The sequence below is a fragment of the Vespula pensylvanica genome, chromosome 8 (genome assembly GCF_014466175.1).
Source record: "Vespula pensylvanica isolate Volc-1 chromosome 8, ASM1446617v1, whole genome shotgun sequence".
Taxonomy (NCBI): Eukaryota; Metazoa; Arthropoda; class Insecta; order Hymenoptera; family Vespidae; genus Vespula; species Vespula pensylvanica.
The window spans coordinates 6,532,835-6,557,461 of NC_057692.1; the positions used below are offsets into that span (position 1 = coordinate 6,532,835).

The window sequence follows — 24,627 nt, forward strand, 5'->3', positions numbered from 1 at the left end:
TGGCTAAATATTTCGTTCATATCGACTGTACCTTTTCTTTTTTGTTTTTATTATTTTTTTCTTGCTTTTTTCATGACCTCCTGCCTCCGGCCCCACCTCACTCGCAAAGTTGAAAACTTTTGATACCGTCGCTACTAGTTGTAGAATGGTTTGCGCGTATTTTTACTGTTCTCTCTCTCTTTTTTCTTTTTTTTCTTTCTTTTTTTTTTTTTTTTATACATTTTTCATATTCACTTCTTTCGTTTACTGCTTTCGTCAACAATATTTACAAACCATTGCATAGCAATCTAAAGTTTCAAATATCGATTCGAAAAGAGTTTTTTGTCCGATTCTCTGTTTTGACAATTCTAATCTGATTGCTCAGTAAAATGAGTAGAACGAAAGAATTAATCGACTTGAATGTGATTGATTAAGAATGGTAAACGTTAATCGTTCGTTTGTTGTATCGTTCTTTTTTTTTTTGACGATTAATTTCATAGAAATCGAATGATTGACAATTATCAATTTTTTTAGTAATTTAATTTGACTTGTATTTTTCTTTTTAAATTTGAATTTGATTTTTAATTAAATTTTTGTTAATTTGATTGAATTGTCCAATGGTTTCTCGGACAATAATATCATTTTCATTCAGATTTCTTCGCGTGACGATAAAAGCAAGCTGTATTCAGGTTGATCTAAACGGTTTATAATAACCGTAGAAAAGCCAATCGTTTCGCGTGCTCACTTCGATGCTCATTCATTTTAAGAGAGCGGACGTTAATGAAAATTTCAATAATGGAAGGCGACAAACGTGGAATACCTTTTCCCTTGATCATCATCTCTCCCTTTCCCTTGCATCTCTTTCTCTCATATTTTCGCAACGAAATGATTGAGTTTACACGAAGTTCGATTAAAAGAATGAAATCCAATGGAATTACGCGAATAGATAAGGAGAAAGTTACATAGGAAAAGTAGATAGTAGACTGAAACTAGGATAGTACGTTTCTTTGCGATTTTTTTGCGAATGATCAAATGCAAAAGTAATCAATCTTCCTTTCTGGTCGATTTTCGATAGACATTTTATTCCGTTTCTTTGACGTATATATCATTACTTTCTCTTTCGCATCGGCAGGATGTATTCTCTTTGAAGTCTCACATACCAATCGCATAGATCAATCGATCGAACGATTATAGAGTCAATAAACGATAAAAAATCGTCTTGGTTGAAATCAATTAAAAAACTTCAAATTGAAAATATCCTAAAGTGAATATAATACTCACAACTCTTATTCCGAGATTTCAATTCGTCGAATTTGAACGAGATAAAAGGAAATGATCCTTTCTGTTCGTCCGATAGTAATCAACTAAAAATAAATGAAATGTGAAAGTAATGAACATTTAAAGGATCTTCATGTGATAACTCGCATTGTACGCGTAGGAGACGTATTGACAATAGCAAAGATCGAGTAACTTTCTATTTTTAATCTAAAAAACTATTTCTTCTAAATGAGCAAACTGAACTGCTCGATAGAGTCATGCAAAAATCTGACAGTGACCGATAGCTAAAGAGTATTAGCTAAAAAGTTTGAGAATTTCAAAGTTCTGATGTAAGAGAACAGCCCAAGGAGGCATTTGCTACTAAGGATCGTACTATTTGGTGAACTCGGATTATCGATACTTTCGGAGTTAATCGAAAATCGATACTTTTCCTCGATTATCTCTACTACTCTCCCCTTTCTCTCGTCGAAAGCCCGATAATACGATACTCCGTTTCTTCGTCTTCTAACATCCGAAACTGCCGATGTTCTAACTTCGTCTCAATCTGTTTGTAACAGCTGTCGGTTTCTTTTACCGTCGAATACTAACATAAGTGAAAAAGAAATCACGCGTGCACCCGTTCTTCGAACACAATCATATCTCGATGATATCTTCGAAGATGTTATTGTTATGAAACACTTCGATGCCTTCCGTTCGTTTATTTCGTAACGTGCGCGATATCTAAACGAGTTCGTTTAAAACATAAGATAAGGAGAATAAATTGAAATTAATGAAGAGAATAAAAGTTCTTTCTCTTCCTATACTCTATCTCTATTACATATATTATTCTGGATAATACACAATGAACGATTCGATGAAAAATGTCTCGATCTGATAAGAATTGAATAATCTAATCTTCCGTTTATAAAACTTGATAACAAAGAAAAATTGACTCAAATATTTATTTCTAACGTAAATAACAAAATCTATGAAGAAATTGAAGAAATTCTTTGTTATATTTCAACTATCTCATCGCAATTCGCACGAAAATGCTATATTTGGACGATCATTCTAAAATGTGCGATTGGAGTACTCGCGAGAGTATCTCGTTAAAATTTATACGGGATTTCCAGCACCGTCCTAGGATATATGCAAATTTAGCTGGGAATTCGATGGGAACGTTCGATCGAATCGATAAAGCGAACGACACCGGAAACGGTGTATTGTAAATTTATTGCTAAGATCTTAGTATAATGGACTTGGAAACTTCGAAAAGACGTCGTCCACCATTTCCAAACTTTTTTCAACTAGACGACGTTTGCCTTTCTAAAGTAAAAATTCGCTTATACGGTACGTCGACCGTCGATAATTTCAACCAAAAAGAAACGAACTATCTAACTTTATTTTACGAAATAAATTCGTAAACCAGTAAAAATTACTGATACGTACCGATCGATTATTGGACATTTCACGATAATAACATGCAAGTTCGTTAATTCGTACACACGTGGTAATTCGATAGAACGTTCGTTAGCAACAAATCGTAACTAGGTGTATGCCGAATAATAATTAGTACGTGAATGTTAAAAATACTTATTACTACCCCGTGGGGAATTCGTGTGTTACATTGGAAAAGCGTATAATGAGGACTTGAAATAATATATACACATGTACACGAGTGTATTCATGTACCGGTCGAAACGGAAAGTATAAGCCGCTACTACATAAATGTAAACGCGAATGAAAACGCATATCGCGCGGTCTAACATTCTTTTTTCTTTTTCTTTTTTTTTCTCTTTTTTTTTTTTTTCTTTTTTGAGGAATTTTTATGCTAGCACAGGATTTATCCACTTCCACGTTCCGTTCTCTGTAAAATAAATAAAAGAGAAAGGATAAAACATGATCTCGCGTATACGTTAAATAAAATTCGGTTTCTCGGATGTAACACGAAACATCGAAAGTTAATCGCAATTTTGTAACGAAATTGCATTAGCAAATCCATTAAAATTCATCGTTCGAAAACGAATCCCTGGCTCGATATTTATCAGTGAGAGTTGCGCTTTATTATTTTTGCTTACCATTTCGAAACACAGACCAGGCCGCGCATAAATTCGCGAAATTCAATTTACGACTGAGCTTTGTTTTTCAATACGACATACTTCCCTGATAACTATGTAATGAATTTTCCTGCGTTTTTACAAATTTTTTAAATTTCATTATATATTTTATATCCCTAATTAACGATAATAAGCGACGATAACTTACTTATGTAAAATTTAATGATTACAACGAAAAATACGTAACGAATCGTATAAACTTTTGAAAATGTGCTAACATAATGACTAATAAAAAAAATAAGAACATAAGAACGTAAGATATACGCATAATCACGTTTTTCACGTTATCGTGAAACATTTTTTCTCGCTAATCGTTCTCTGCTTAGAAACCTTTACAATTCGTTAATTATAAAATCGTTTTTGTATACATAAATACATACATACGAATAGATGGATGTGTGTGTGTGTGTGTATCGTATTTTTAAAATTCACGCATTTCTTCTGGACAGTGTTCGCCCGTGTGAATAAACATCGTGCACGAGTTTTTACGAGAATTCTGTGTAATTTTTATTCTAAAAATGTGTCGAATATATTCACAGAATACTACACAGTGTACACATATACGTACAATACAAAATGATCCTCTTACAAACGTAGAAATATTTCGTTTTCTCCTGAAATCTAAAGAAAAACTATTTACGGAAATGATAAAGAAACTTTTAATTAAAATCTCACTCGAGCAGCATTATATGTATTTATTCCTGATTTGGTTATTCAATTAATTACATTATTACTGTTACTACATTAGTCATTTTGTTGGAAAACGTATAAAATAAAAGGTTTATTTGGTGAAACTTACTTAAAAATATAAATTACTTTCTAGAATATTTAACTACACTTTCTAATAATTAATAAATTTATTTTAAAAAGTGGAGTGTGAGAAAGTGAATTATTTCGTTTGTCATAAAAATAATGAAATGAAAAATGAAAGAAAGAGAACTTTGAATAGAGTTAACTATAACACGACCGAACAAATAGGACGGAAGTCAAAAATCTTTTGATGATGGTTTCGCGTTGATTATTCGAGAACTTCTCTAAATGCGTTTCGATAAGCGGCCACTCTGGGAGTCATAAACTAACGGATATGAAACAATTTAGTAGGGATGAATCGCATCGCGGAATCGCTCGTAGGGATCAAGCCGTAGCGTTTTACGCGTGAGAACGCAGAGTCGCGTGCGTCCAAGAGTCAACGTTTCGTCGAGTAGTTCGTTTCCGGTGTACACGGAATCAATTTCCGCTGAGTAAATAGCTCCTGGATACTTCGGATCTGTTATGAATGAACGCACCTGCGTTATTTTCTTTATCAACGTACTCAATGATGTATCCTAGTCGAATCAGTTGCGTTATAATTCGAGAATAAATCATTGAGAAATTGCAAGAATTTTGTCTTTAGTTTTTTTACGAAAGAAAAGAAAAGTTTTCCGAATCAGAAACAGTTATCTTGTTGGATTATACCTTATTCCGTACGATGTTCAGATGGAAGAACATATACGATATAAATAAGGATAAATAATATAATAGAATTGTCATGTTTTTACTTTGAGATCAAAGCTGTCAAAACGTGTGCTTCCTGAAACGACGTCTTTGTTTGTTCGGATACTAGACACCAAAGGAATCACCGTCAACGGAGCTAGACGATATAATACTTTCTCTTTGCTTCTTCCCTCGAAAGCTCGAGTTCTTTCTACCTAAAGTAAAAATATTGTCAAGAGTTGACGATTGCGAAAAACAATAGATGCGGTCATCTTCGTCGTCGTAAAAGCGGTATGCTTTTTTCAACATTACTTTCGCCACGGTCTAGTGTCTATAGTAACATCAATAACATGGCACGCTTTCGGCGGTAAAATAACCTCTCGTTTTTTAAAAGGAAAGAAAATAATAACAAAATTTCAACAAACCATCCGCAAAATTTGTTTTCTCAGGAAATATTTTAATATATGAATTATAAATTGATATCAATGGGTGTTTGTGCAAGAAAAGCCGATTTTCGTTCAACTATTCCTTTTTACGGATGGCAAGGATGGAGTTTTTTAACCTTTCTCGCTATCGTCGTTTTAATCGGCGTTATTTACAACAATTATTTGCGCGTAAGTCACGATATTTTGATTTATCGAATAATTTCATTCTTGTATCTCCTTTCGGCTCTACCCTTTTTATTCTGTACAATGTTATAAAAAGCTTGCCATTAAAAGAAATTAATTTTTTATAAATTTTGCATAATCAAACTCTTTATTTACGACTAATGGATAAACCGCGTGCATGCCTAATACCGCTTACTTAAAAGGACTTATTTATTAATAAGAGAAATATCAGAACCATTTATTTCCTTCCAATGATGGATAATACTCGCGCGAGAAATCTCATATGATGTATAATCTGCCTCCATTTATCTCCGGTTACCGTTCCGAAGTCTGACAAGTTAGACCCAACGTCGGAACTTGTTACGAACGTCTAGCTAACTTTTTATATCACTATTACTTTTAGCAATTTCTCAAAAATTTCTTCTCGTATGCGGTCTCTGTAATAAAACCTACTCAAATCTTTAAGTTACAATATTCGAATGAAAAATCTTTTCTTAAGGAAATCTTTCGAACGATTCTTCCTTATATCGAACAAATTCCATCTCCCTTTTGACGACTAATTAGATATTTTATCAATGCTGGACTGATGATCGGAAATACGTCCAAGGATATTATCTTCTATTAATAAAATTCATTAAAGATCGTGAACGTTATATTTTATAACTTAAACGTTGCAGAAATCATCCTAGATTTAATGGAATCCGCCTGAAAAGAGATGGAGATTTGCATATTTCAAAGAATAGTAAGGGGGCTAATTACTTAAATGCGAACTATCTTATTCAGAAAACGATAAATTTACTCAAGCAACAAATTTTGTAACAGAACGTACGCCATCGTCTATATACCAACTTGATTAAGTATACCGCTTCAAAAATCAAAGTACTGTTAAATAAACCTATGTGAATTCGACCATAATGGGAATAAGGTAATTAAACTAACCAAGCATAGAGATCCCGCAAATGGATGTTGGTAAAGTTACTGGACGTTTCCACACACATACAGACTCATAATATATTTTTCTTTCCCTTCGATAATCCTAACGGAAGATAACCTGATCCTTCGTATGGAAAATAATATAGAAAAAAAGCTACGAATATTTAACGAACCTTTTAATATAGGAATAACAGGGAGATGTTTGAACAGTAAAAATAATAGACGTTATCATCGTAGAAATAAGATTAAACATACGTAATAAATGCAATGAAATGTTAACATTTACAAATATTGTTAATATATTGCACAAACTATTCTCTCTTAAATCTGTATAACGTACACTTTTCGAATAAATTAATTACCTACACATTTATTTTAATTTAATGCATAAATTCTACATACTTACATACATATGTATACAATGCATCGCAGAAATATACAAATAAATTTTCGAAATTATATCATTCTTCTTTTACGCCAAATAAAGTCTTATAAAATCGTTAATAAATACAAACAAATTAATGTTATATGTGCTTTATATAGAACTATACAACAATGAAACCAAACAAATTTTCATTTTATTTTTATTACTTTTTTCACTATAGCATATTAATTTTTTTATTATCTATAACAAAATTTAGATTATTTTATACAGTCTGTAAAATGTTATTTAATTTCAATAAGTATCCGAATATTTTTGCGATCCATTTTCCCATTGTTACTAATATAGATATATGTTTATGTGCATACGAATGGTTTATGAATACAAACTGTTGTATCATTTTTTCTTGAGTTTTATGTCACACAGGGCGGCTTGGTGATCTCCGCGTATCTTTGTTATTGGACGACGAAGCTTGAAACTGGAGAATGAGAGAGAGAGAGAGAGAGAGAGAGAGAGAGAGAGAGAGAGAGAGAGAGAGAGAGAGAGAGAGAGAGAGAAGAACGATATACGATACATCAGAGACTTGATTAGCAGGAACACATATATATCCGAGCTTCTGCGATTTACGATTCGCGCGTTGTCCGGTGCAACCGGAAGTGGATGGCCACGGCCACTGGAGGCAATCGTGCGAAGCGTGCAAGCGGAGACTCGGAGTTTCCGCCGAAAATGAATTATTTCAGTGGGTTATCAACGCAGCGGTGAAGGTCGACCGTTGTGAAGGGATGAAAAAGGGAGCGAGATGATCAAAGGGGTACTAGATTAAGACCCGGAAGATGTTCCTCTTTCTCTCGCCAAGAATTTTTATGACGTTGAAATTTATTTCAGTATCCACGAATAATAGAAAAAAAATAAATAAATAAATAAATAAGATCGAAAATACGGTTGAAAACTTGCACAGATGTTCTACGTTTATTTCGACTTTTTGAGTTTCTTTTTTTATCAAATAAAATTATAAGATAGATAAATTTAATGAGTAAATAATGTATAATGCAGAATTAATGCACGTATGTTTTAAATGCAGAATTAATGAACGTACGTTTTAATTATGTCATTAGTTTTGTTGCTGTATGTATAAATGTTAAATAATATTAAATATTCTAATAATTAAATAAAGTCTACATAATTTCAAAAATAATCGGATACAAATTAACATAATATCTTAAGTATTTTCTCATGCTTACTAATGGGTCCGCTAGAATGCGCTATCCTAAATTTCCAAGAAGCAATTCTTTTCATCTGTTGGTAATTTTTAGAATAAATTTTTTTTTATCTTTCTTAAAAAAAAAAGATATATTCGTTGATAATAAATTTATGAATCAACACCAAGATATAATATTGAAAATTACTTTAAATATATAACACATATCGTTTTCTACATTACCTACTGATGATGCCTGATGTAATCGTAAGTCGTAGGTCAAGTACGATGCGCATCTCGTTCAAGTAAGAATCACGCACTTTGATCGCCCTGTTAAAAAGTTACAAAAATATTAAAAACCTTATCGTATACCGTTTATCTTCAAATACATCGCAATAACATCGTAGGAAAAGAAAATATTTAAAAAGAAAAAAAAAATGAAAAAAGGACTCGTGAAAATATTATCTCTACTAAAAGTTTCACATATCTATAGAAAGAAGACCCTTTCAAAATATCCGTCCCTGCATGAGTGCTCAAATAAAATCGATCTATCGCGTAGTTCGAGCGGACCAATCACATGCTCGTTCGTAGTCGCGCCGCCGTATGACGCGTTCAGTGCCACGTTGGCAGCGCGAGCGACGCCTTCGTTTTCTATTACTTTTGTTTCATCGATTCGACTATAAAATTTGTAAAAAAAAAAAGGAAGAAAGTGTGTGCACGAAAATAAATATATTGATATATAAGAGAAAAAAGCATAGATTTGAGATCATTCAGATCGTATCGTGAGGATATCGGAAGAGCCTCCAAAGAATAGACAAGAACGGAGTGTTTTAATCGTGTGGGAAAGTAAAGGAGAATAAATACGAAAAGCAAAAGAGAGAAAGAGAGAGAGATAGATAGACAGACAGACAGAGAAAAAGAGGGAGCGAGCCATTCTAAAGGTCCCTCTCTCCTTCTCTCTTTCTCTCTCTCTCTCTCTCTCTTTTTCACAACACAGCAAGTGGTGGGGAGTAAAAATATCTCTTTCTCTCTTCCTCTCTCTGCCTCTTACTCGACCCTCTGTGAAATCCGATTCCGACAAGCAAGCAAGGAGTCTCCGTCCCTTCTACTACTCTTCTACCCGAGCTCACTAGTCTACTTTCGTACTTTATCGTGTTCGTTTCTGTGATACCAGCGCTTCGTCACATTGCGAGACTACACGCGGTTCTTTCTACAGAGAAGACACCCCTCGATACATTCTTTCTTTCATGGAGGAACTTTAATTACAAGAAAATCTCTTTTCTTTCGTTTGCTATAACACGTATTCTGTGTGTGCGTGTACGTGCGTGCGTGCGTGTGTGTTTTGCGTGTCGCGTGTGTGCGCGTGCGCGCGCGCGCGTCTCGTGTGTTAATAGTATCTTGGAAAGGAGCACAAAAAGACACATTTTTTCCTTGCCGAAAAAAGTGCAATTATGTCGTCATCAACCTCTTCGGATATGAACTTCATGGATTTACTATTTTCTCGCGAAGACGCCTTCCTTAAAGATGTCGTTAAGGATGAGCCTTTCGTCGATCACAATTACACTGACGACGCCATCACGGTGAGTTTTCGACGCACGGTCACAGCCGGCTTTATCGATGACACGAATAACTTTGTTGCAAATAAATGTTGAGTTTAGCTATAATAATCTACGATATTTCCGTCGTAAAGTTCTACCGATCTTTGTTCCTTTCAATTCTCTTAGGACGAAAAACCAGTTTTCGTGACCCTCTTTCGTGGAACTGACAAAATACTAATTATTTGTTGCCTTCTTATCACGTAAAACGGATCTTCTTATCTCATCGAACAGATATTTTAATCTTATAAAGAATAATTCATTAGATTTCTATGTAAAATCATTTTATGTTTTTTTTTTTTTTCATATAAGAATTTGTTTCAATAATTTTGTGACACTCCGTTATATCCTTGACTTTGATCGATCGTAATAGATAATAAAAACGTTAGGTCAAAGTATCGATTATGCATAATTAATTATAAGTATAACTATTAAAAATTTGATACAGGAAGCACGAGAGTTTGGATAAATTTTTAACTTAGGCTTGTATACTTGTTATCTTTTATGAAAGGAATAAAATATAATATTATAGTCAAGTTTCTAGTGATCTCATGGGAGGATCATTGACCGTTCATATTTCACCGTATCTCGTACTACTTTTTGCTTACATATTTTACTTCTCTTATTAAACTGCAAAAGTAGGAATATCCAGTGTCAATCGAAACCATTTTCGAAACGAGTTTTCAAATTTTTACGCGTAAGCATATGTTATCACGGAATTTCCTTCTTTTATCGAAGCAAAAAGAAAAAAATAAGACATATCGAACGAAAAAAGCAACGAGAAATTCTATCGTAAGTCTAAACCTCGCGGGAAATTCCCCGTTATTTGTCTTTCCCCTGTCGTAACATGTTAACATATGGTGCATATGTACCCACGTGCACGCTAACGTTCTTCTCGAATCGTTCACTTGCGTTCACGAGATTGAACGGAACCGAGTCATGATCCAAATGATTATAGTTTAATATAGATACCGACAGATTCTAATACAGGATGAACACGAACTTTGCTTTATAGAATTTACTTTAAAATATATTTGTCTATACATTTTAATTTCATTAAGTTTTTCTTCTTTTTTCCTATTTTTTTTTCTTTATTATTACACATAGATATACTTAACAAAAACGATTTCTTCGAAATATTTCCTAAATGCATAATTCGATCAATTTGTATTGTATTATACGTTGGAACGAACATAAAAATAAAAATGAATTCTTTTAGATCCTGTTAAGATTAGAAATGATAATTAAGTAAATAACAAATATTCTGGTGATACTTCCTGGAAGGAATACTGTATAAATTATGTAACCGTTATGAATTTTTAGCAGCCATATGGAATGGTCATGTACACGTGCCGGTATATATATATATATATATATATATATATATATATATATATATACACATATATAAGTCGCCATATTGAATTCTTCTTCAAATCATTTTAGCGAGAAACTTTATCTTTCCTTTCATTAAAGATATGCATTTTTGTCGTAAGAACAATGGTTTTAATTATTAAATAAATTAACACTTTCTCCTATTATCTTTCTACGAAAATATATAGTCTAATCTAACTCAGTGCTTAGAAGGATGAATGAACTTTCGATGCTCCGTTGCATCGTCTAATATCGCTTTCTAATTTTTTTCATTATTTTATACTAAACTTATAATAAAACGTTAAAGTCTCTTCTTAGTTTAAAATGATTCAAACTCTACTCGTTACGGCAAATAACCTTCGAACGTAGAATACCGTTAAGTTACGGGACTTCTTGTGCTGGTATAAATATTCTCTTATGGACTCACCTAAAGAATCCAATTAAGGATTAACGCACGTTAATCATTGCAATTTAAGCTCATTCGATACACTACTCTAACTTTGTAATTAGAACTCAATCTTCTTCGTTCTAAATCGCTTGTAAATTTGTAAATTATTATTTACATTGATACATTCATTCTACGGATGTCACGACTCTGATTACAAAAAAATTGCTTGAAACTAATTTTCAATATACGAAGAGATTCGTAACATTGGCTTTTTTAGTTTATGAGAAGAATTATATTCTTATAAGAATAAGAATCCAAGAAACAAAATGTGTTTTCCCTGTAGAAAATTTCGCGTTACAATCTCAATTAAGATGAATTGATAATGATATAAGTGAAACAGACGAAGATAGATAGAAAGAGAGAGAGAGAGAGAGAGAGAGAGAGAGAGAGAGAGAGAGAGAGAGAGAGAGAGAGAGAGAGAGAGAATGAGATGTACAATTTACTCCAATCTGGGACGAGTTTCTTGCCAATAGCGAGAAACATGCTTCCCCGAATTGAAGTTATGCCAACCGATGATAAAAATAAAACGATGCATTCTGTGAAAACAAAGGCCTTTAATTTAATAATGTATATTATCATAGATAAATAAGTAATCTCAAGGGATTCGAAATGTTTTTCCTTTTTTTTTTTTCCTTTTTTCGACGAAGATAAGCTACATCGTAAACTTGTGACATCATCGTCAAATCGAACATCTTATAAAGAAGAGAAAAATTACCCGAAAAAAAGAGAGACAAAATAATATGCGATTTATTTACTTTTTTTTCTTTGACTTCTCAACGAAATGCTTTTCGAGCGTAAAAAAAGAATCATGACATTGCGGAATGATGAATTTTACAAAAACTTAGAGAATGATTGCAAAGACAACTTTCGAGGCAATTTATATATATTTTTTTCGTTATTGACGCGTAGAAAGAGTGTTATATTTTTGCTTGATTTATGACCGCAATCTCAATGCAAAAGTACATATATATATATATATATTAGTTCCAAAGTCAAGAACATTTTAGCTTAGATTTATTTTTAGATATCTTCTTGGTTCATAGAAAAAGTTTACTTCTTTTAAAATAACTGATGGAAACTATGAGGTTTTAAAATTTGATAAAAATTCTTGAAAAACAAAGGAATATTAATTATTCAAAGAAATAATGCTTACTAGCCGAGTAAAGCCGTTAAAGTATTTTAAAACGCGACATTAAACATCGGTTGTATATACGCATGTTAAATGCCACGAGTAACATTCGAAAGATAATTCTACCGATGCTCGACGTTGCTTTAATCATGAGAGACCGGCCATATATGCACACACAAAAGAGCTTGGCTTCGAAGAAGTAGGTCGTACAATTTTTCGCGAATAAATCCGTTCGTTCTTTCACCGTCAAGATTATAATTCGATAAAGACGATTGTAAATTTAGAATTGAATTTTCAATATCAGATGAAATCTTGGTTGCAACACGTATATAACATGTTATCGATGTCACATCACAAATATATTTCAAGAAATTTTTTATCGTTTCTATAGTTCAATATATAAACATTTTTTAGACGGAAGAATGGCCAACGAATCCGGACGATTTCTTGGATTCGATCTTCAAATTAGAAGATAACCAATTCAACCTGATCGAGAACGATTTAGAGGCAATTCCATCTTCCTCATCGGACAGTGGACTGTCCAGTGCTCTGAGTCTATCGTGCGAGCAACAATTGAGCCCTCTTTTACCGATCGAAGAAGACCAAGCTGAAGTCTCGAATTCAGATTTAAGCAGTCCCCAGAATTTTATGGATTTCGATTCACTGGGAAGTCCAAATCAATCGATGGGTAGCATCGACAGTCCTATAAGATCGGTTGTCAGCTCGAATATAGGATCACCAGTCACGGATGTTAACGAAGAAGTGGAGTTCGAACCAACCCTCGTAGCTGTGGTAAATCCTAACAATACCGTTCCTGATTCTACTCCTGTCGTAACGACGGATCAACAACCGACGGTTAATATAGGTAAGAATATTTGTTATTTATTCAATCATCCAATCCGATTCTATCTTAAAATTGCTATCATAAATTATATCGGACAATAAATTATATAAGATAACCACTGAAGATATTCTAAAATTTAAATCATTGATTTAATTTAAGATAGCTGTTATATCTTATCATCCCAAAATACTAAATCGGATACATCAAAATGGGGACAGTCTTATATTGATTTTTCCTACTTCTACATAAAACTATCTTACTTTCAAATAAATATAATTTTTCTGGTAAAAAACATTACGTCTCGTCAATCATTTGTCCGTAGCGTGACATAACGTAAATATCGATAACATTTCTATGATTTTAATAACACATTTGACGCATAAACATTTTGTACTGATTTAAACAGCTGCATTTTTGCGAATTTTTTATTGGAAATTAATTATAGTTCTTGGATATTGATCATAGAAAATTATATATCAAATAAATTGTTCGCTTTATAATTTGTTTTTATAAAGAACCACGAAGTTTGAATCACCGGAGGTTTGAAGACAAATCCTTTTTTATTAAAAAACTAAAACGATTTCTTCGCTTCCTTCATCGTTTTATTAACATGTCATCATTATTATCGTGACGCAAAGCATGCAAGTTTTTTTTTTCTTTGTTTCTTCTTTGTATTTCTTTAACTCGTCGGATTCTTATTTGTTTATAGATAGCATGACGAAAAAAAAATCTGATACATCGACGCATTAAAATAAATAATTCAGTCGTATATTACATTTCTTTTGTTCTTTTTTTGTCGATAAAATATATTTTCAAAAATGTTAAAAGAATAATAACTTTGATAAAGAGATAAGAGAATAGATTGTTAAGAGATAAAAATTTATACTTTGCAGAAACGCTAATTAAGCAACAGGCGCATGTGACGCCTCAGGAAAACACGGTGAATGTTCGCAATCTGACGTGCAATGGAAAGAGAAACATAAGGCAACTAATTCGTGTTACACCAATGGGATCTGGTAACCCTAGATCAATTTTATTACCCGTTAGCTTAAAGGACATGAAGGAAGTACGAACGATAAAGATAATAAATGCATCGCAAGCCAGAAATCTCAAAGGTTTCAAGATAAATCAAGCGAATATCATTAACAAACCTGTTCAGGTAAAAAAAAATAAAACCGACGTGTCATCCCTATGAATATCGTTGACTATAAAAATACAGTTTTTAAAACGCTTGAAAACTATTTCTTTTTCTTCAGATGACCATTAAGCAAGAAGATTCCAGCAGCGAGAAAGGTTGTAATTCGAGTGACGAAATTTCGGAAACAGATTCACCTTATCCAAGATTAAAATTAAATGCTGAAGAAAAACGTCTTTTACAAAAGGAAGGAATAACGTTACCGACTCATTATCCGCTCACGAAACACGAGGAACGCGAGCTGAAAAGGATCAGACGTAAGATTCGCAACAAGATATCTGCTCAGGATTCGCGTAAAAGAAAAAAGGAATACGTGGATGGACTGGAGGATCGTGTGAAACAGTGCACGGAAGAAAACATGACGTTGCTCAAACGTATAAAAGCACTCCAGTCGCAAAATCAGAGTCTAGCTGGTCAACTTAAGAGACTCCAAGCATTAATACAGAAAAGCAACAAGAGCGCTCAACCAGCGACTTGTCTGATGGTCCTATTACTTTCGCTGGCTCTCGTAGCTGTTCCAAATCTTCGACCACACTCAAATTCCAACAATGAACTCACGAAGGAACAGGAACAACCTGAAAAGATGCCTCCTCTTGCAGGTGAGTCATTGTACTACTACGAATTCTAACACAAGTACATACGTTACATATTATATTTTACTATCTAGACTTCCCTTCTTGCATTTCGTTCTTTAACGTGACTCAGAGCTTTCTATTTCGCCGTGTGAATCAACGAATTTTAGAACGAATGAATCTTCTATATACTTTGCATGATATTACTTTTACATCTCATCTTCCAAATATTAGATAGGATAGATTTCTCTGACATATATCGACCAAAGAAAAATTTCATATCGTCACGACAAACATTAGTTACTTTTTGATAGCGATATCATTTCCATATTAAGAAATAAGTTTATTCAAATTCTATTAAATCTTCTATTATACTTTTACCGTAAATTGTTTTCTTTTGCGAATGGTATATTACAAAGGAAATAAACGTACTATTCCGCTCTAAATTCTTGATAAATTTATGGCAATATATAAAATTCTCGTTCTATTGTCGTTGGGGCCACACGTGGGTAGTTATTCTTGTTCTTAAACGCGGTCATGCCTCAGAGAAGTTCGAGCACATTCTACACTGATTCTTTCGTCCAATCCTTGTACGCCAATCGTAAGGTATAACAAATCTTTAAGAACCGTTACAACTGTCACACACACACACGCACACACGTATTATGCGCAAGTTAAATCTGTTTGACAATGCCCTAACAGCTACTGCTTGGTACGTTGAACTCCCATAAAATTGTGAAAGGTACTGTTTCCCTAACTTTTTCGTTTCCGTTCACGTTCCGTCTGTCGACAAACTCAATTTCTCGTTTTCCCTATTCTCTTATCTATTCTTAGAAAGGATTATGATCGTCTCTTTGTATTTTAGTATTGGATCAAACCAGTCACTCGATTAGTATATATTTATACGAATCTATAGTATATAATTTCGTCAGGACAATATTTACAAGTAGCGGTTATATAAATTTTCGTTTACAGTTAGATTAAAATTAATCTGATATGTTTAATTACATTTTTGCCCATAATTTATGATTCATATTGAATGTAAATATATATGATAGAATTTACATATATGCATACATACATATACATATATATATATATATATATATATATATATATATATATATATATATTACATTTTCCATGAATTTATTTCAATGATTAATCAAGGAAAATTTGTTAAATATAATACACAAAAATGAATATAATTGTATATATTATGTTGAAAAAAATGTAAAAATAAGGTTACAAAATGCTTATGTATATTGTTTAAATGAGTAGCAATATATTCTTCGTATCTCGAAGAACGATTAGGTAACCTTAGATAATTCAACGGTACGTAAAAGTGTACTTTGACACTACACATATGTGTATGTCTGTATCATACTTCTGTTTTCCTGATGACTGTTCAAACATTCAAATGCTAAAGAGTTCTCTTTATTCTTACACTTCGAAAAGAAATTTAATTGAAATATATGTTCCGCGTTTTTGTAGCTAATAAAAAAAAAAAAAAATTATAAAATCACTTGAATAAAGAGAATAAAAATTTCTTGTTATCATCAATTTTTTATCAACATTCGTATATTAACGTAACTAAAATATATTTTTCATCGATACTATTATGAAATGTTCCGCTACTTATAATTGTAAATTTTTACGATTTTCTCGTTTCATTTATAAACTTGTTATTACAAAATAATTTATTCGTCATTCTCATAGTGATCGATTATAATAACTTTTTTCCCAACTTCAAATGTAAATGGTGAAGTCTCGATAAATAGATATCGCTTGCATATTTTTGTTAGCAAAGCAATACGATAAAGTAAAACTTACTTACTCAGAAATTTAAATACATATAATTTCATGGTATGATCGTATTAACAGTTTTGTAATATCATTCCTTTTTGTACACATATTTCTTAAAAATTAGAAACTTCTAAAATATATTGCTTCTTTTAAAGTAAATAATATACTATTGTATCATAGGCATCGTTATACGTGAGATTAGATAAAGATAATTATACTACCTTCCCGTTGCTATATACGACCAAGTTGTCGAAGAAATAAATCGAATGAAACGATATCGTTTCACGTGTTTCTTCATTTATTTACATTAGACGGGATAACATTTAGAGAAAATGCGCAATAAAGTGTACCAATGAATTATCTCGAGTTCATGACAATTTTCGATAAGAATATAACTTTAATATTTCAAAATTATATATATATATATATAAAACGAAGTGAATGGAGAAAGAGAGAGACAGATGAGTGAAATATCTTTTCAAAACGTAAAATCTCTTTAGGTTAAAGATGAAAAAGAGAAAGATATATGAAGTAAAGGGAACAAAGAAAGAAAGATCAAAGTTAAGAAGAGAGCGGTGAAACCGGAGTACGCTGTGAGATTGTCGACGAGTTGATCTACAACTTTCTAAATGACGATAAGAAAGCACCGTTCGATTCTACAATCGAAGATCTTTTCGACGAGAGATCTAGACTATCGATAATTCAGAGATGAAACGATTTAGACCGTATTATAATAAATAATCTTTTTACTAATTCAAATGATATTCTAAGATCGGTTGAGAACATTTAAAAGTTTTATAAATTGTTATAAATTATAAAAACATTAAAAAAAAAAGAAATACTAAACAATTCTCAATTAAACGGTCAATTGAATTTGTCGATCGCTCGGATTTTTCCGGTCACGCATCATCACTGTTATGTCAATGACCCTTTCTTGGAATTTCAAAGCGAGAACTTTAGGAACCACATACGCGCACGGCTTCGCAATCATTCTTCAAACGGAGGTTACGAAATGCATTGTATAGTGCTTATTCGTCTACTTAAAAAGAATTACTAATGATATCGATTGGAGAAATGTTTCTTTTCGATAACGTTAAAAGCGTCGAAGGATGATAACAAAAAAAAAAAGAAAAAAAAAATATTATTTACCGAATAGTTTCTGATAAAAAAAAGGATAATGATAACAACGATAACAAAAAACAATTCATTCGTACCTAACATTTTTTCGATCATATTAGAAAGTTTCACTATTATCTCTCTTATTCCCCAGTTTCCTTGACTTACTCCAATGACCTAAACAAGTATCATAGGGCTTCGCTGTTACGTTCACATTCGTATCAACCTTTATCTACTTTTACATTTTTATAGAAAATTATATAGAAAAAATGTTAATTTTTAGAATACAAATCGATTAAAAAAAAAAAAAACAAAAAGAAAAAAAAGAAAGAGAAGAAAGAAAAAACCAATCTGAAAAATATACTATCGCTAATAAGAGTTTATTTTTAGGTCGCTCGAGAACACTCCTTTATACGAAACAATTAAAGGACGAAGAGCTGCAACAATATGGCGAGGAATTGTTGCAGGAGGTCGAAGGTCTTTTGGATCATGATTACAGTCCGGTTCAGATGCCTCCTTACAAACGTCCTCGCATTGAGAACGAAGTGAACAATCAGAAATTCGCTGCTTCTTCCGATCAAGTTGGTGGTACGTTAGGTGGTATACTTGGGGGCCAAGAAATGCCATTTATGAAACCGAGCAATCGGAAATATATCGAGCCACCATTGGACGACGTTTGGCCACCACCTAATCCAGGCGGGAAAACGGAACCTAAAGTAGTCGACAAGCTTGAAGCTTTGACCAATGAACTAAAGATCAATATATCTGATTCAGAAGGCACCAGAACCGTCCTCGTAAAGGTACCTCATGAACAGTGAGGTACCATCTTTCTTTCTTTCTTTCTTTCTTTCTTTCTTTCTTTCTTTCTTTCTTTTTTTTCTTTCTTTCTTTTTTTTTCTTTCTTTCTTTCTTTTCCTTCCTTTCTAGAGATAACAACAACAAGAAAGAATAAATATTGTTTAAATGATATCGAAAGGTCGCGAAAGTACGCATATATCTCAATGGTTTTCGTCGTAACTTTCGGATTTCTAAGAAACATACATAGATATACTTAGCGACAAGGTTAAAAGATTAATAGCGAAACAAATTCAAACGAAACATCAAGAATTTAATATATTCCTCTAATAATACACATTATTCGTTTTACTTTAAATAAATGTTTATTATACGAGAGGGTCGATCATGGAATATTATAATAGAATCGTCCGATCAGCGTTAGTTTTAATAATCATATATAGAAAATAAAAAATATGTTAACTATCGGTGGAACTGTTAACAATAAGATTATATCGTCATTGTACGGAAAGAGAGAAAAAATATCATGTATTATTAATTCTTTACATGTTAATGGAGGCTTTGGTATTCTTCATTTACTGATAAGACACTTATCGAGTAAAACTTGAATTTCATTGTTAGTGATAAAATATGTCTTATGAGGCAATTATATTTAGAACAGATATCATTAGGAAAAGCAGCAAACTTTTGTTCGTAAGGAGTATAGATTCTTTCGTTATCTTTAAAATCGATGATTCGAGTACCGTCATTTTCTTTTACATGTTAGTTATATCTCAAGAAAAATATCTATTTATATGTTCAGTTCGAGGAATTGAGAACGATAATCAATATTCAATAATAACCCGATCAGTTTCGTTACATATGTTAATAATCAGAAATTACATACACACATATACATATATGCACACACATACGCGCAAGCACACAAATTAAAAATATTTAGAAGTATTGCAGTAACATGGATATCAATTCATGTGATTTGTGCGCTCGAACTGAACACCAATAAATATCTTAACTGTTCATATATACATTCGAATGACCATGTAGATCACGTTATTAATAGACTACTCTTTTTTATCTATAATATATTAAGAAATAAATAATCATTCGTTAAAGGCAAGAATCAAGTTGTCTTTTCTGTCGAATCATCGAAGATTCGAAATTCTTATTCAAACAAGATGTTTCTCTTAATTAACCATTTTAGATAATTTATAGAAAGCTTGTATTCATGAAACATTGTATGGATGGCTTAAAGTCAATCGGAATCTTGCAACGAGTAATATTGTTGTCATAGGCAGTAATACGATTTTTGTAAATATTTGCAATTGTAGAGTATATGAATGACAAAGATATATATATATATATATATATATATATATATATATATATACATATACATATATATATGAAAATATTTACCATTATATTATTATTATTTCTTTTTTATTATATTATATTATATTATATTATATTATATTATATTATATTATATTATATTATATTATATTATATTATATTACAGCTTTAAAAATTACTTTTTACGAAAATACAATGTGTAATTTTAGGCACGTTATTATGCAAAAGAAAAATATTTATAACGATGTACGGTAGAATACCCATGATCCGTCGATAAAAAAAAAGACAAAGGTTATATCCATATGGAAATAACGTCTCATGGGATAGTCTTACAATGCATGCTTTGTCTTTGTTGTTGTAAGAAGATAAAAACGAAGGAAAGAATAGAAAGATAGGAAGTAGAGAAGATAGAAAATTGTTTCTTGAACAGTTAAGAAATTCTAGAAAGAAAAACGGTACCCGTTAAGTTAGTTAAGTTTTCAATAATAACGAAAAAAAAAAAGAAAAAAGAAAAAGATTTCAATATACAAGAGTAAAAAGTTAAGCGTGTATTTTGCACCAAATGCTAAGACTGTATTGTGTAAATCGCATGCCGACATTCTTTACTTCAAGATAAGAAAGAAAATGAATTCAAAGTATTCCTCGCCTGATTTTTATTTTGCGTTATTAAAATTTGATTATAATTTTTATTACTTTGTATACGGCTCGCGACGCGCGCGTTCACATATGATATATCATCACTACATACATAGATATATGCACGAAATTGTAAATAAATATATCGAAAAAGTATATTTTATCATCGTGTAATAGTTCGTACTTACATTTCTTTTCTTTACAACGTGGGACGTGGCTTGTGGAAGACACACAAGAAGAAAATAAGCAAGAAATATGTATATCGACGTCTCTCGTCCTTACGTAAAAAATTAATTAAATTCGTTTGATCGCTTTCGCGACGCGTCGTTAAGGATAATTTCGATTTAATTTAGATAAGTTCACACATACATTCCTAATTAATAATGTTTGTTCAAAAATAGAGTAATCGTTCTATTTTTGCACGTAAGGTCAATGGGATGAAGGTACTACACTATTAAAAATTGAATAAATATGCGTGTAGCGATATTATAAAAGGAGAAAAGCAAAACAAAAAGAAAAACAAAAAAAAAAGAATAAAAACTTGAACGTAACCACCTTGCGAATGTTTTTCCCATTTCTCGAATATCCTGCTTACTGGTGGACCTTTTCGAGAAAAAATATTCAAAGTTACGGCGTCCTTGGGCATTCGCTTACTATATTATTTATCTAACAGCGCAATATATCTTTTATATTTCGAGCTATTACGATTTAATATACGAAACTGAAGGAAACATTTCGGATCGCATTAAATTGAAAATGAAATAAAATTCGATCGTAATACATACCTGTAATTCCTCGTATGTTCTTCGTAAAACATTACTAAGGTCGATACTTCTTCGCTTGCGTAAATAAATAAAATATGATTATTCCAATATGCTTGCCAGCGACGTCACACTATTTCAAAAATATATCGTAAAACATTTTTAGATAAAATATTCCACGTAGACACTTTATACTTCACTGATTATATTATAGTCCCGTTTACTTGAATCGCGAAGTTCGAAAATATAAATGTAAATTATAAATTAATCACGGATAGAAGGAACGATATTAACACGTCGAAGAACCGCAATAAACTGACAAAGAGAATTGCTTTTACTGTTGTTGTTTACGTGGTAGGTCATAACACGTTATCATTGAACGTTGTAAGGAAGAAACTTGTGTTTATAACAGCTAAATGTACGATTAAATCAAACTTATTGTTATTTAACCTTTCTAACCGGAGATGACGAGTAAACTCGTCATTGAGAAATGTTTTCTTCGCGTACAAAACGAATTAAATCGTCACAAAACTATAAAGATTATACTAAGATATACTAAATATCAAAACGTCGTTTTCTTTTTTTTTTATTGTCACCGTGTTATCAATGAGTATAATTCGAAAGAGTAAACTATATTTGGCGAAATAAATTCGTAAAAAATCAGGCAGGTAAATATTAGAATTCACCTATTGAGTAGCATTACGCGTCACACTTCGTTTTAAATTATATCGTATTGTTAAACGAAATGAATTATCGTTTAAATTGTTTGTTTAATTATCACGGAATGTTTTTAGATGTTTTAATTATTTGTTTAATTATCACAAAATGTTCTTAGATATTTTAATTATTTGTTTAATTATCACTGTCTTTAAATTTATTAATTGTATAATCGTAGAAGTTACAAGTTACGACATTTCGCATTTACATAGGATATGACGAAATCTTTGTTAGTTTGTCATGGCATGCCTAGAGTGCGCTTTTAAGAAACAACCAATGAGAAGCCGACTATTGGAGAGCACAAATTGTTGCGACACTAGCACATCCATTCAACATGTGATTATATTTGGTACTTTACAATTAATCTGTGCTTAATTCCCGCCAAATCTTTGTTAATGTGAATTTTACTAGTGACATGTAATTTAAATGCTGTGTATATAAAAACACTAAAGGCAAAGTTCTCTTAAATGATTTTTTATTAAAAGTTTTATTATATACGTTCCAAATGGGAGATATAGGAAATCTTAATGATCTATTACCAATTTATTATGCTAGGTTGTTTCCTTTTAATGATTATTATGACTGGCTCAGTTATGGAAGTAGTAAGTTTCTTCAACTCAACATATTTTTTCTAAAATTAGAATATAACAAAGAAAATCTTAATTTTTATATTTTATTTGTATTAATTTTAGCAAATAACTTCACTAGAAGAGAATTCTCTTTCACTCTTCAAGATGATATTTATCTTCGATTCCAATCATTTAGAACTCTCAAAGATTTAGAAGCAGACATCAAGAGACTTCTTCCATTTAAAATTGACATTGGTGCTGTGTACAATGTTCCGTAAGAATGATCTTATAATATCTGTACTATTACACTATTTAATATTTTATCAAATAATATATTTTATTTGTTGTATCAATATATATAATTGGTAGGCCGAAAGAACAAAGGAAAAGACCAAGATTTTTCCCCGTAGAAAGAGAACTTGTTTTTGATATTGATATGACAGATTATGATGAAGTAAGAACATGTTGCGAAGGTACAGATATTTGTAACAAATGTTGGAAATTTATGATACTTGCATGTAAAATATTGGATTCCGCATTGAGAGGTAATTATATATATATTATAATAGATGTTAGAAAATATTTTTCTTTTTCCTGTTAAAAATAATCTGTTAATATTAAGAAAAATAATAATATGTTTAGCTGATTTTGGATTCAAACATATTCTTTGGGTATTTTCTGGTAGAAGAGGTATACATTGTTGGGTTTGTGATCTGGAAGCACGCTTTTTAGAAGATGTTCAACGTGCTGGAGTTGCAGAGTATTTACAAATTATTGGAGGAGGAGAATACATGAAAAAGAAAGTCAATTTAACCACTGATCCTATACATAAATCTATTAGGTAAAATATTATTTAACTTTAATGTGATATTAAATATATATATATTTATTAAATTAATATTAATATATTTTCTTATGCAGACGTGCATTGGATATAATTGAAGCAGACTTCATTCCTATGTGCATTGAAGAACAAGATATATTAGGAACAAATGAAAGAATGGAAAAGTTTCTAGCGATACTACCTGATGAAGAAGATCAACAAGAATTGAAGAATTTATTTGGCCAATGTTCCTCCAGTACAACTCGATGGAAGGCATTCTGTGAATTTGTCAAAGACAAAAGAGTAAAGGTATAAAAAAGATGTGAATTTGAGCAAGATTCGCATTAAGGACTTTATTTTAATAATCTTAACCAATTTAGAGGGGATCGAAATGGTATTTATACCGTCATCTTAGAGAAGAAGTGATGTTGCAATATGCCTATCCGCGCTTAGATATAAATGTCACAAAAGGGATGAATCATCTTTTAAAATCTCCTTTCTGCATACATCCAAAAACGGGCAAAGTTTGCGTACCATTTACGGTGAAGACTGTAGAAAAGTTTCAACCGGATAAGGTTCCAACGATAATGACATTAATCGACGAAATTAATGAGTTCGATGCGAAGGAGAAGACGGAAGAAATTAATAATTTAGATACAACAAAGATAAAAGATTATAAAAAGACAAGTTTAAAGAAATCATTTCACATATTTCACGAATTTTTATGGGGACTTAAAGAAGCGCGAAAAGGTTTAAAGGCTAAGGAAAATGGTACGTCGATTATTAATTCTCAGCTAATAATGATTACTAACTCCTCAATTTAAAACAATTAAATATTATTTTATAATTATTTCAGATGAAAAAATGGAATTTTAAAGACTGCAGAGTTATTTCTGGATGTAATAATAAATATTTTACTAATAAAATAGATTGTATTACTTATA

The 24,627-nt window shown here is 31.6% G+C and overlaps 2 protein-coding genes and 2 long non-coding RNA genes across 7 annotated transcripts in view; 3 read left to right on the forward strand and 1 right to left on the reverse strand.

Annotated features, from left to right (window-relative positions):
• LOC122631344 overlaps positions 1–21,736 on the reverse strand; it is a 58,257-nt gene extending 36,521 nt beyond the window's left edge. For 2 of the 3 annotated variants that reach the window (XR_006327686.1, XR_006327688.1), the window contains exons 1-2: positions 21,599–21,736; positions 8,191–8,277 (exon numbers count right to left, since the gene is read on the reverse strand). This is a non-coding gene — a long non-coding RNA (uncharacterized LOC122631344). Of the gene's footprint in view, positions 1–7,715; positions 8,046–8,190; positions 8,278–21,598 lie in introns of those variants that run through there. The other variant, XR_006327687.1, reaches the window with a different exon arrangement.
• Positions 4,803–6,759, forward strand: LOC122631346. The gene is made up of 3 exons (XR_006327690.1): positions 4,803–5,440; positions 6,112–6,176; positions 6,257–6,759. It is a non-coding gene; the product is annotated as an uncharacterized LOC122631346 (long non-coding RNA).
• On the forward strand, positions 8,561–20,976 carry LOC122631338 (cyclic AMP response element-binding protein A-like). Of its 2 annotated transcripts, XM_043816928.1 has the most exons (6): positions 8,561–9,527; positions 12,908–13,358; positions 14,231–14,496; positions 14,594–15,131; positions 18,417–18,861; positions 18,903–20,976. In XM_043816928.1, the coding sequence occupies exons 1-5, from the start codon at positions 9,399–9,401 to the stop codon at positions 18,842–18,844; spliced, it is 1,812 nt and encodes a 603-aa protein (XP_043672863.1). In that variant the 5' UTR covers positions 8,561–9,398; the 3' UTR covers positions 18,845–18,861; positions 18,903–20,976. The 2 variants fall into 2 exon arrangements, with proteins under 2 accessions (XP_043672863.1, XP_043672862.1); XM_043816927.1 differs by having other exon boundaries at positions 8,562–9,527; positions 18,417–20,976.
• Positions 21,737–22,607: 871 nt separating the features above from the next.
• LOC122631341 (DNA primase small subunit) lies at positions 22,608–24,627 on the forward strand. Its single transcript, XM_043816932.1, has 7 exons — positions 22,608–22,893; positions 22,984–23,134; positions 23,230–23,405; positions 23,503–23,701; positions 23,782–23,992; positions 24,064–24,454; positions 24,540–24,627. Exons 1-7 carry the CDS (start codon positions 22,797–22,799, stop codon positions 24,557–24,559), a joined length of 1,245 nt encoding a protein of 414 aa, XP_043672867.1. The 5' UTR covers positions 22,608–22,796; the 3' UTR covers positions 24,560–24,627.

What these genes read in the sequence shown, in the direction of transcription:
- LOC122631341 (XM_043816932.1), top strand. Translation starts at nt 22,797, where the DNA reads ATGGGAGATATAGGAAATCTTAATGATCTATTACCAATTTATTATGCT. An exon ending in CCTATACATAAATCTATTAG is followed by an intron (nt 23,702 to 23,781) that starts GTAAAATATTAT and finishes TTTCTTATGCAG; the next exon opens with ACGTGCATTGGATATAATTG. An exon ending in TTTAAAGGCTAAGGAAAATG is followed by an intron (nt 24,455 to 24,539) that starts GTACGTCGATTA and finishes TAATTATTTCAG; the next exon opens with ATGAAAAAATGGAATTTTAA.
- LOC122631338 (XM_043816928.1), top strand. Translation starts at nt 9,399, where the DNA reads ATGTCGTCATCAACCTCTTCGGATATGAACTTCATGGATTTACTATTT. An exon ending in TCATTAACAAACCTGTTCAG is followed by an intron (nt 14,497 to 14,593) that starts GTAAAAAAAAAT and finishes CTTTTTCTTCAG; the next exon opens with ATGACCATTAAGCAAGAAGA. An exon ending in AAAGATGCCTCCTCTTGCAG is followed by an intron (nt 15,132 to 18,416) that starts GTGAGTCATTGT and finishes GTTTATTTTTAG; the next exon opens with GTCGCTCGAGAACACTCCTT.